This window comes from Miniopterus natalensis, chromosome 3, assembly GCF_054644295.1.
Source record: "Miniopterus natalensis isolate mMinNat1 chromosome 3, mMinNat1.hap1, whole genome shotgun sequence".
NCBI classification, from domain to species: domain Eukaryota; kingdom Metazoa; phylum Chordata; class Mammalia; order Chiroptera; family Miniopteridae; genus Miniopterus; species Miniopterus natalensis.
Window position 1 is genome coordinate 41,873,151 of NC_142083.1, and position 12,364 is coordinate 41,885,514.

General features: G+C 44.7%; 1 protein-coding gene across 4 annotated transcripts in view; it reads right to left on the reverse strand.

Annotated features, from left to right (window-relative positions):
- SSBP2 (single stranded DNA binding protein 2) overlaps positions 1-12,364 on the reverse strand; it is a 239,473-nt gene that overhangs the window by 197,618 nt on the left and 29,491 nt on the right. The window contains exon 1 of one of the 4 annotated variants that reach the window (XM_016210346.2): positions 5,815-5,897. The exons of 1 other annotated variant lie outside the window; for it this stretch is intronic. In XM_016210346.2, coding sequence (XP_016065832.2) covers positions 5,815-5,882 — 68 coding nt within the window. In that variant the 5' untranslated portion in view covers positions 5,883-5,897. Of the gene's footprint in view, positions 1-4,724; positions 4,811-5,814; positions 5,898-12,364 lie in introns of those variants that run through there. 2 more of the 4 variants (XM_016210347.2, XM_016210350.2) reach the window with 2 other exon arrangements.

The following is a 12,364-nucleotide window of genomic DNA, read 5'->3' on the forward strand; positions in this document are numbered from 1 at the left end:
GTGACTAAATAAAGGGGTAATAAGGTAATACTGGTAGATAATCCAATAAACTTTCTTTTATATGGAGTAGTACTTAGATGTTCGTTTCTGTAACCACATAAAATGGGCATATATGTGATATTTGTTTCTTGATATAGTCAACTAAAAGATTCACAATTTAAAAACCAAATTCATTTTTCAGAGGCCCAGATTAGATGCAGTTTGGTTTCTGTAGTTTGTTACTAGCTTATTTAATGTAATGCCATTGTCTGGCGTGTATATAATACATTCAACTTTGCTTTACAGCAGATTCATCTTTCTGTGCTATTATGTCATTCTGGAAGACCAAATTAGTTTAATATAAAGTCGTATTACTACTCAGCAACTTTCAGGTGTCAGTCCTTCTTTGTGTGGCAGTGTGGCTTTAAGATCAACAGCATCTCATAGGTTCTTCATAACTACAATGTCTAATTTTAAGACTTAAGTGATCAAACAAAACTCCTAGAAGAAAAAATCTGAATAAACAAAAAGTCTGCATTATCTAAGCTTCCAATTTTCAGCCCTAAAATCTCTGTGCCTTTCCCACACCACACACACCTCTGCCATCCATCAAAATGGAGGCATAAGCATCAGGGCTCACCAATGGTTAAGACTGTATCTGATCAAATCTTTAAAATCTCTTATATCTAATTATGCAATGCTGTTCCCTAAATCTGTAGCATCCTACCCTAGATTGGGAAGGCAATCTGGTATACAGAGAAAAAAAAGAAAAGTATCTTTCAGTTTCACCCACAGGTTCTACAGTTAAATCTTTGTTGGAAGCCCAGCTAGCAGGGCATTCCTGGGCAAGTTACTCTTATTTCTTTAATGGAGAAAAAAAATCACTATCTTGCAGAATTGTTGGGAGAATTCGAGAAAATATACACAAAGCACTGAACACAGTAGGAGGCACATAAAATGACAAATAATAATTACTGTTTTGCTGTTATTGGCTATTTTTGAAATACCATTAAGCTACAGAATATAGAACTCAAACTTTTAAAGTCCTTATTTTGGAGATCGTTTTGGAGGTCAAAAGACTTTTTTCCACCTTGTAAAAAATTCCTTTGAGTCTAACATCTTCATTTATTCCAATATTTATTTGATGTTTTTGACAAATGAAAGCACAACCCTAAATACCAGGGATACCTCAGAGAAGAAATTAGAATTATCATCCCTTGCCCTCAAGAAACTTACGTTTTAGAGAAGGGTAGACATTAAACAACCAATTACATAGTTACTTAATTACAATTGTGTTGGTGTTACAAGAAAAAAAAAAAAAAAAAGCCTGCAAAAGGAAGAAATGACCTAACAAGATCAGAATTTAAATTTCTATACAAACATCCCATATCCCTCCAAGGATTCTCAATCATTCCCTCTATAATAAAACCTAATCCAAACCTTTGTATAGACTTGATCTGTCTAGTTTTTAAAACAATAAAATAAGTAATTAACCTGACTGGCCATTTTTTAAGTTTATTTTTTAATTATAGTTGACATACAATACTATATTAGTTTCAGGTGTACAACATAGTAATTAGACATTTATATACCTTATGCAGTGATCCCCCCATAAGTCTAGTAATCATCTGTTACCATACATAGTTATTATGATATTACTGACTATATTCCCTATGCCATTTTTATGTTCAGAACTGTATACTGAAATTATTAAAAACTGTGTAAAACCTGCAAATTAATTTCAAATGTTCTAGTGGTGACTTCCTAATGAAAGAGAAAGCAAAGATATAAGAACACAGGTAAGCATTTGTCAGCTACCTTATAACCTGGTATTTTGGTTGGTAGACCTGACAAGTGCTGACAAGATCTGAATTCATGTCAGAAAACACATTTCTTGACAGATTATAAAACCAATATATTTAGCTTATGTGCATACCACTATTCACAATGACTCATTTTTCAAAACATTTTTATTAAAGTAAAATAAACATTTACATATTTATTACTGAAAAACAAATTATTTCTGTGGTTTTTAAGATCAGAACAATTCTAATTTGCTTACCCAAAAGAGAATTTTTCACTCAGGTACCTTTTTAATCTGCACCTTAAAATTTTTTGTTTAAATCGGGTGGCATCCATTTTAAAGACAACTGGAGATTCCTATCTTCAGAAGTCAGTACACTGTTGCAGAAGAGTGCATTCAAGTCCCAAGTAAACAGAAAGGGGAAACTGAGTGACTGGATCAACTCTCCCACCAAGTTTATTCTATGAAACTAAGTTTATTCTGTAAAATAAAATCTACTTCAGTATTTGTCTTAGATTCAAACAATATCTACCTAGAAATTAATGCAACAATTAACCCAGAACAGTCATTGTCAATTTTCCAAAAGTGGCCTCTTCACCTATATTTAGTTCATAAGCCAGTCCAGGATTCCTGATGCCAATTACAATGAATGGAAGAAATATATTTAAATCAAATAGCACCATCTAGCAGAACTTTCGCTACTTTGCTTACAAGAAAGAATAGACGTTATTTGGTGTTCAGTTTGATATATCTGGCAGCAAAAGTGGCAATTATTTGTTTTCATGAAAGAATCACAGAATTTGAGCTACAAACGACCAGACACACCAGGTCCAACTACCTCATTAATGATCTCGGACACTACTTTTTTTAACGAAGTTATCAGGATACAGATTAGATTCAGTCATTCCTGGGAGTCCGACTAAAATTTAAAATTACTTTTATTCTCAAATTCAACCACCCTCAAAAAATAAATAAGATTATGCATCAACACATTTCAATTCCTTCACTCCCAATAACATGAAATCCAAATGCTCTGTAATCATTAAACATCCTCCTCTGAATGCTTTTATATCAGATATATTACAACCAAATGATAAACGCACACAAACTGGGCTGTTGTTTCAAAACTCTGATTCCAGTAACTGCTGTTTCTCAATCAGACTATGATGTTGTCTTTTACACATTCCTGTCACAGCAATAACATCCTGAATGTAGCTCCTCAGAAAATACCTCTGGGAAACAACAAAACAACAACAAAAAAATCCAGCATCTCTCCGTTAATTTTCTGTTGTTGTTTTGCTACATCAAGGCCTGCCACCCTAAATCCTATGGGGATTGTGTGTGCTGCTGCCAACACGAAGATTAGGAAACGTTCCCATCCCTAGGGCACAAGAAACTTTCAGGAGAAAACTGTATTCACCGCCTAAAGCAAAGAGGGAAACTCTCGCATTAGGCTTTTATTTACGCAGCTTTTTCCGTGCGCAAGGTAACCAAAGTCTGGGCGACGCTCTCGGACTTTCCCCCGTCCGCGCCCCTCAGCAAGGGGCTCCGGGGCGCACGTTCCGGACAAGGTGAGCCGCACGCTCGCAGGGGAGGTGGTTCCTGGGAGTCACGGCTCCGCCGCACAGAAAAGAGGGGTTCTTCCTCAGTGGTCACAGTCACCACTCCATCCCATTTTTAGTAACAGCCAAAGCACCGTTGCAGCACCTGAGATCAGCGCGAGCACAGCCCTGCGTCGCAGGGTGCCGGGCCGGGGGCGTCCCGGGCCGAGGGGCCCCCTCCTCCCGGCCGCCTCCGGGATCCCACCGGAGTGAACACCTGTATCCCCGCACAAACCCCGCTAACAACTCCTTCCCACCTCCGCTTCCCCCTTCCCCCAAACCCCTTTTCGGACCGCTGCCCCCTTCCCACCGCAGGCCACCCTCCCGGCGCCGGTTGCCGCAGCTTACACAACACCCCCTCCGCGTGCCCCGCGACCACCGCCCTGCCCGCCGCCGGGGCAGCCGCAGCCCCCAAATATCTGGAAAGCACCAAGTCTCCCAAAAAAGTTCGCCAGCCGCCGCCGCAGAGTTGAGTCGGCTGCGAGAGGCAGGAACGCCAGCCCGCTCCGGCGGATCCCGCTCCTCGCCAGCACTTTTCCTCCCCGGGAACCCGTCCTTCTCACACTCCCAAACTTCGGCGGCGCCCCCGCAGCCCACCGCCCCCGCCCGAGCTCCGCGAGCTGCGGGAAGCCGCCAGCGCCGGGTCCCTCGGCCGACCCGGGAGAGCCCCCACGGCCGCCCGACGACCCACACCCGCACACGCCCTCCGCGCCCTGCGCGCGTCTCCGCGCCCCGCGGGGCCCCGCTCGGCCGCTCCGCGCCTGGCTTCCGCCCGCCGCGCGCCCGGCACCGCCGCCCTCGCCGCGCCCGGCGCTCCCCGCCCAGAACCCCGGCGCCCGAGCCCCCGCCGCGGCGCCCCTCGCTCAGTCGCCCGACCCCAGGCCGCCCTTCCAAACACCCACGGTCCCACCGCGCGCCCCACTCCACGAAGCTGCTCCCTCCCGCCCTCCCCGCGGCCCCCGGCGGCTCTCCGGGTCCCTGTGGCCCCGGACCCCAGCTCTAAAGTTACTTTGTAAGGAGGCGAACCCGCGGGTTATTTCCCTCGTTCACCCAAACAAGTTTCCATCCTCGCCACCAGCACCGCCGCCCCCCGACACACTCCCTCCCTCCCGCCCGCAGCCCCCCACCGCCGCCGCCCCGCGAGAGCACCACTTGGGAGACAGCCGCTCCCCGCACCGCGTGCCCCCAGCTCGCGTACCCCTCCCCCTGCCAGCCCACCCCCGGCTCTCCCCGGGCGGAGAGTGTCTGTGTATCTGTGTGTCTCCAAGAGAGTGCGCGAGTGCGTGCATGTGTGTGCGCGCGTGTGCAGGCGGAGGTGGGTGAGAAGCGGAGACACTTACTTCTCCCGGGCCTGGCTGTCGGACGGGACGGCGCTGCTGTTACTCTTGCCTTTGCCGTACATGCTTGTGCCGAGAGCAGCTCCCACTGTCACGCACCTGTCAACCCATCACAGCCTCCTCGGGAACAGCCCCGTCCCCATGGCGACCCACGCAGCCACCCCCACTATTGGCCGCTCCACGCCAAAGCTCCGCCCCCTTCGCCCAGGCAACGCGCGAGACTGACAGGCCTCCCCCTCCCTCCAGCCCTCCGGAGCGCGCGGCGGCGGCTACAGCCAGAGAGGCTGTCTCCTCCCTCCTTCCCTCCCTCCCGGGTTCCCTCCCTCCTTCCCTCTCCGCTCTCCTCCCTCCTCCCGCTCTCCTTCCCCCCCTCCCCCCTCCGAACCCCGGCGCAAGGGGGGAATTAGAAACTGCTCTAGAAGGATTTTAAACAACTGGCTGTTCTCTCCGCCGCCGTCCCTCCCCCCGCGCCGCCCGCGCCCGGCTCCTCACTGGAGAGAAGGCGCGGGGAGGAGGGGAAAGTGCGGCCTGGAGTTTCTGGCAGGAGCCGGCGGAGCGGGAGTGGTGGCGGCCCCAGACTTCGGGGCGCCGGCCGAGTAGACGGACAGACCTACGGCCCCAGCCGCCCTTGGGGCCCCCCCACCAGCCTCCTCTCCAGCTTCTCTCGCTTCGGTGGCCCGGCGCCCCTACCCAGCATTGATCTCGGCCGCCCTCAGTCCCCTCCCTGGGGTGTCGCCCCCGCCCAGCTCCCGGAGGGCCGGCTGGCGAGGGATGCACGCGCCGTTCCCTCGACCTTCCGGGAGAGCGACCGGGAGCAGCCCGCTTACCCTCCTGGGGAGTGACTGCGCCTCAGGTCATTGGCGCCGCTGGAGTGGCGCCGCCCGGCTCCTGGGACCGCGCCCTGCGCCCCAAGGGAGCACCCGGCCTCGGGCCTGCCTCCTCTCGTTAGAGGTGAGCCTGCCTCCCGCAGATGGCCCGGTGACTCCCAGGGCCTCGGTGCCCCTCGCCCCTGCCCCTGCGCCCCCAGAGCCCCGCGCTGCACCGCGCACCAGCCCCCTGCCAGAGCTGCTGCAGAAGGCCCCGGTCATCCCACCTGGCCTGGTTTTCCAGCCCTGACGGGTGGCGGCTGCTCATCCTGAGCGCTGCGGCGGGAAGGGTCATAGGAGGCCTTTAAGGACATCCCTGGCCTGGTCCATCAGAATAGGCCCAGCCGCGCTCCACGCTCCAAGGTGTGCGAAGCCGTGCCAGAGCTGAAAGGCTGCCTGAGACTATTTCTGAATCTAAGCCCCTAATCCCATCCCATTTCAGTAGATGTGCAAAAGTTTCTGAAACACACACAACGTGGTTCCCAGGAGAGAACTCCATACTTTTATACTGGGGAGGCCTTTGGATGTAAAAATCAAACGGAGCAAGTGGAGTTAGAAAAAAAAGATGGGCATCAAACAGGGAGGGAGGGGAGGGGGGAGTGCAGGTGGGGGTTGCACCAGGGGAAATACCAGGAAAGGACCGGCAGACCCGAAACAGCTATGGGAGGGGAGACGACATAGATTCAAATGGAGAAGGTGCACCTTTCTGTTCTTCACACATAGCTTTAAGCTTTTAGTAGGAGTATCATAAAAGTTCATATGAAGATAAAAAGATAGATGGCATGGAAAGAAATAGGCTTGTGTGGGCATTGACAGCAAGTGATAGAAATAAAACATCAACAGAAAGTTGAGGAAGGGCAGTTGGTAAAAATGAGAGAGAATCAGAAAAGGGGTTGGCAATCAAACATAAATCAAAACCTGGGGGAAAAGGAAGAGGAAGGACCTATTATAACTGGTGTTAAGGAAAATGAAAAAAAAAAAAAAAAAGTAGGAACAGGTAAAAGTGTAAAAAGACAGGAAAGAAGAATAAAAGAAACAGCATTAAATGAAGAAGTCATAGAATATTCTTTTGAAGGTGGCCAAAACAATAGAGGATGGACTTTATAAGGACGGACGTTATAATAAAAAGATAAAAGTACAAGTGCTTTGATTAAAAGGACAGAAATTCAGCCAATAGAAGCGAGAATAAAGAAAGTGGGGGGGGGGGGGTCACAAGAGCTTAAGTTGATTCATTTCCAAGAGAAGTAATTTGCCATTTCTAACTCAAAATTCTCCTTCTCTTTTTAATGACCTGCAGTGATTTGGTAGCAGGGACATGGCATTCGTAGACTCTGAAGAACGAGGAGCGACGCTGAGCCAGGAAGCCTCTCTCTTAAGAACTGTTGCTCAGAATGCTCAGATGTGTGTAAGGCTCCCACTGTTTACAGACTCTACCTTCAGGTTAGCATTATGTAATTTGTTGTTCAATTATCTACTTCCATTGGCTTTAACCCAGAAAATTATTATCGCTCAGAGCTCCATCCCCCGTAGAACATTCCCTACAAGGTGCTGCTTAGGGAATCCTGTCAAGGAGGGGGTTCCTGGCAGCTGCTGATCTGTGCTCCTGCCCACACCTGGAATAAAGTAAGGTTTCCATTAAAAACCAAGAGAGGGCTTTGTACTGTTATCTGAAAAGAAATTAGTTATTGTCCTTGCACCGATGCTGGGATTCTTTAACCATGATTCTCAGTCGTGGCACATAGAATTGCCTTAGGAAGGTTTTTGTTGCTATTCATTTTTGTTTGTTTTTAAATACAAGATCTGGGACCTCCCTAGAATAAATCAGGCTAACTAAATCAGAAACCTTGGAGATGGACCCAGGTATCTGTATTTTTTAAGTTCCAAGTGATTCTTATGTGTAACCAGGACTGCTTAACTCTGCTCTTCAGTATCCATCTAAAGACAACCAATGGACACCATCAGATCTCAGAAAGAGATTTTTAGGTTGTGGCTATACATAGTAGTTGACCCTTCCCATGTAAGGCATTAGGCCATCTTTACAATAGACTTTACTTTCTGCTCATTGAGCCAACAAGTTTGTTAATAACATGAAAATGTATGGCCATATGTGTTCTGATAGTTTATAGTACAAGACCACAAATAGCCATGGTTTATTTTGCTATTTCCTAAAGAGAAAGGAAAATGAAAGAAAACAAGACAGGCCGTTTGCTGTCTACTGCTGTAATTTATTCCTTTTATTGTATTTTACCCAGATTTGTTACACGGAAGAGTCCTTTGTGTAATGGCATATTTTCTGATATTTGAAAAATAAATAAATTATAGATCTGCGCAGTGGGTTATGGAATTCAGAACAATTTGGTCTTAGTATCTGCAAGAATAAAATGCTAAAAGGTCTTAGTTCAGAACTTGCCAAGTTAATGTCAGTTACCTTTACAAGAATGTTATCGTCCAACAAATACACAGAGTGAAAACATGGCTATTCCTATACATGGTAACCGTAAAGCTTAAGCAATCAAATCAATTACCATTAAAACATCTCAGCAGCTACCTGAACCGTCTCTTTTATTTTCCTCTGCATGTTTACACAGGTAAATAAAATGTTTCTTTGCCCTTGTTCAAATTATTTGGAGTACAAAGAATGTTCTTTGCATCAGCAGCTGTATCTCATGGGGCCAATACTGTAATTAATGAGATTTGAAACACATATTCAGAGCCAAATTTGAGATCCCAGACATAGAAATAAAGATCCATTGTTTTGTTTTCATTTTTAAAAAAGAGGAAGAGGGAGAAGATTTAAAGCTTCCTAGTGTAAAGAACCACAATATATTTTTTAGGAGTTTTGGGCTTTTTAAAAGTCTCACACATGAGGCTGATTAATTTGGGGAGTCTGGATTTGGGGTAGGGGAATGCTGACCATCTGAGCCACCAGAATGGAGCATTTGCATTTGAGGTTGATTCTTTTTTTTTAATCTTTCAGATATAGAACACCACAGTTACTCAGTCATTAGGCCTCCCTACCCCCACTTTGTTTGGGCACTACTGCACAGTTTTCTCTTTCTGGGATGTGCATCTTACTCTTGGAAGCCTTTATCACTTAAAATAGGCAGTTCATTATACCACCCTACTCACGCTCTAGGTGGACTATACATTTCTCTGATCCTAATTTTTTCTCTAAAACATTAAGGTTAATAATGTCTATATTCTTATAGTGCATGTAACTTTGGAAGAGTTTTCCCTTTGCTATACAGAATAAAGAGATTACCTCTTTATGTTTAAATGAAAGCTAATCATAAATTTAATTATTTGCATCATCACATAGAATACTTAGCATGTTAACTTAAAGGAAAATATTTAAGGTAAAAAAAATATTTATTTAGAAAAAATAAAATAGCCTGGCCGGTGTGGCAGTAGTTGAGTGCCAACCCAGGAACCAAGAGGTCACAGGTTCGACCCTTATCAGGGCACATGCCTAGGTTTCGGGTTTGATCCCCAGTAGGGGGCATGCAGGAGGCAACTGATCGATGATGTTTCTCTCTCATCATTGATGTTTCTATCTCTCTATCCCTCTCCTTCCCTTTTTGTGTCTAAAAATCAATAAACCATATTTGAAAAATAAAGAAAAGAAAAATTAAAATAAACTATTCAAACATTAAAATGAATTCTTATTTTGGGGTAATTTCCTTCAAATGACAAAACTGTTCTTTAAGTTACTTCATAAAACTACTTAGTTTATGAAAATAACATTTCCTTACATTCATATCACTTTTCATTTCAAATCACTTAATAGATATCCATCCACTCATTAATGCTCAGTGTACCCCAGTTAATTAGATTTTCCTAACCAGTTTTTAAGCTTGGTAAACTGAGTCCTAGAAGGGTTCATTAGCATGATCTGATCCATAAAGAAAACAGAACTAGTTCCAGGATGAGAACTCTGTGTTCCTGGCTGACAGTGCTGTTCCCAGACCACGAAGCCGCACCTCTTTCTCTCAGAAGTGACTATTCCACAGAGGAATGTGAGCAAGCTCTGAGATGTTTGTCACTCAAACTACCATATGAAACTTCATTCCCAGGAAGAACAGACCAGCATGCTCAGATTTACAAACTGCTCACATGCCAGGTACCAAAGTAATTGAATGAACAGTCATTATTACCATAATGCTGCACAATGTGGTCTCTTATACCAGAATAATAAATGAAATGGGGCCTCAAATTAGCAGTAGTTGACATACTGTTATTGGTTTAACATCAGTTAATCTGAGGCAATGACTGTTTTCTTAACCTATTGCCCTGGATTTTTAAAATCCCAACTTAGATATTCATAAACACTTGCCACCAGGTTAGGAAAAACTGTGTGCAGATCTACCAGTTCTAAACAGTTCCATCTCGAGTGCCTAGTCTTTTTTAGCACCATCATGAATGTGTGATTTAGTGACTTGGAATAAAATATCCTGATACAAAGAATTGTGCATAAGCTGAAGATGAAAAAAAAATGGAAAAAAAAACAGGGCTACCATGTATGGCAATTTTACACACATTGGCACATTTTGCAAAACAAATTCCAAGTGTCGCAGTGTTCACTGGCTGGATTTTTGTCATTAAATGTTGAAAGTTATGTAACAGGAAGCGTGCCAAAGAGTGTTCTTTATTCAAAAGTCTTACTATATTTTTTTAGTGCATTCCTAAATCTTCACAACAGTTTTTCACTGGCCAAGGTTAGGCCAACATGATGCCTTTGCATTCTTGCAGTAGACAAAAGCCCCCATCTCAAGAGACCGGCTGTGTACCATTCTGGGCAGTGTCATTTCCTTCTGTGGGGAATGGAAATATAGAAAAAAAAATACCTACTACATTTGCTTTTCATAATTTTCCAAAATAGTTGGGCCCTCTTGACCAAGTGTGGCAAAAAGAGAAGATGACAAAATATACCACTACTGTATTTTATTTACCTTGAAATAGTTTATGAATAAGGGGTTAAAATGTTTTAAACCTCTTTAACAGTATTGAAAATGTATTTAAGATGTGCCGAATATAGCCATTTCCAACTGTAAGCTATGAACAGTCTTATCAGGGTCATACATACTTGCCAAAGATAGGGAGGACACTTTAAATACAGGGTGTCCCCCCAAAAATGTACACAAACTTTAACAGCTGATAGCTCAATTTTGAAAATGAAATGTATGTTAATAAATACTGCCTTAATAATTATTCAAAGCGTGTGTATAATACACTTTTGGGGACACTTTACATTTTATTTTGGGGTGTTCAAAAAGAGTTTGAAACCAACTGGGTCACATTCTATATGTTGTAGTAAGTTCTGGAAAATTCCTAAGTATTTTGTGGTAGTAATTGCTACCTGCTAGCAGCAGAATCATTAGGTTATGCAGGCAGGAACCAGATTCCTCATCAGATAAATAATTTTATAAAGTCCCCATTAGCCTCACTCAACTTCTAAGACCCAACTTGTCTGCGGTATTGGAGGACCAGTGTTAAGAAAGTTAAGAAAGGATACATTTTTGACTTATGACCTGCTACTGCTACTCTGTCCTCTGTCTAACACTCATGGGATTTTTAATTCTTTGAGAAGAACCTTAATCAGTGTCTACAGCCCTGTGGATACTACTTAGGGCTAAAGTTGTGCTACTCTCTGGGGTAAGGAGCGTTTTGGTCAAGGATCCTGCCCTCTGGAATATTCTTCTTTGGTACTGTGTGATGCTGAGGTGGATATTGAAGGCTTCAGGAGCTCTACACCCATTGGCCTTGGCTTTTCAGCCTAGTCCAGTTTCTAGAAGGGAGGCAGACAGAAAGCTAGCTCTGGTGATGGATGTAGGTGGTGCGTGGAAAAGGGAGAACCCAGTTCTGGGCACCATCTCCCATCCCTCTGGACGAGTTGTCTACACCCCAACTTTCCTATACTGCTTCTTTGTTCTTGCCTCGGCTCTGTGTCCTTTTAGGAGATGCGAGCTCTCTTCTATAGTTTGGGTGTTTTCTTTAAAGAAGCATGTATCCTTTGTGGCAGGAGGAGACATGCCACATCTATAGCTCAGGAATTTTCTAACGGGCTGTGAGGGGGCTGGGGAACAGGACCATATCTCATCAGCCAGCTTCCAGCCAGTGTGGGGTCCTTCACGGGGCTTTACCAAGCACCTCCCACCTTCCCATTACTCCTTTTACCCTGTTCTTCCTGTCTTCTCCCTTCCTTTTTTTTTTTTTTTTCCCCTCTTCTTCCTTAACACCTGACAAATGACAAAATGTAAGAGAAATAGGAAATTTAGTGGGAACATACTAAATTGAAACAATATGAACCTGCTCTTTTTGTGAGTCAAAAATGGTTGACTGATGGCAGTGTTATATGGTTCAGCCATGCAAGAATTTCAGTTCTTGTAAACCATGCCACAGATTTCTTATATATTAACAACACTAATGTTTATCGAGCCCTAACAGTGTGCGGGGCACTGTCTAGGTGCTTTAAGTAGAGTATCTCACATAATGCTCTTCACAGTCTTCTAAGGTAGGTATTATTATTTGCAGATTTTTCTGGTTCATACAACTAGCGAGAAACAGGATTGTGGTTGGCACCTAGGCAGCCTGTCTCTTCAGGTCCTCTCAGGAATCCCATACGCAGGTCCTTCCAACCCCCTCAGCCCCTTAACACTTACTTTTTCATGCACTATGATTCTGGAAGGCCAAGCTTCTCGGTGCGCTCAGGCAGGATGAAATATAGGTGGGACCACTCAAGTAGGGTTTACGGGATTTTGCTGCAGCATGTTAAGCAGC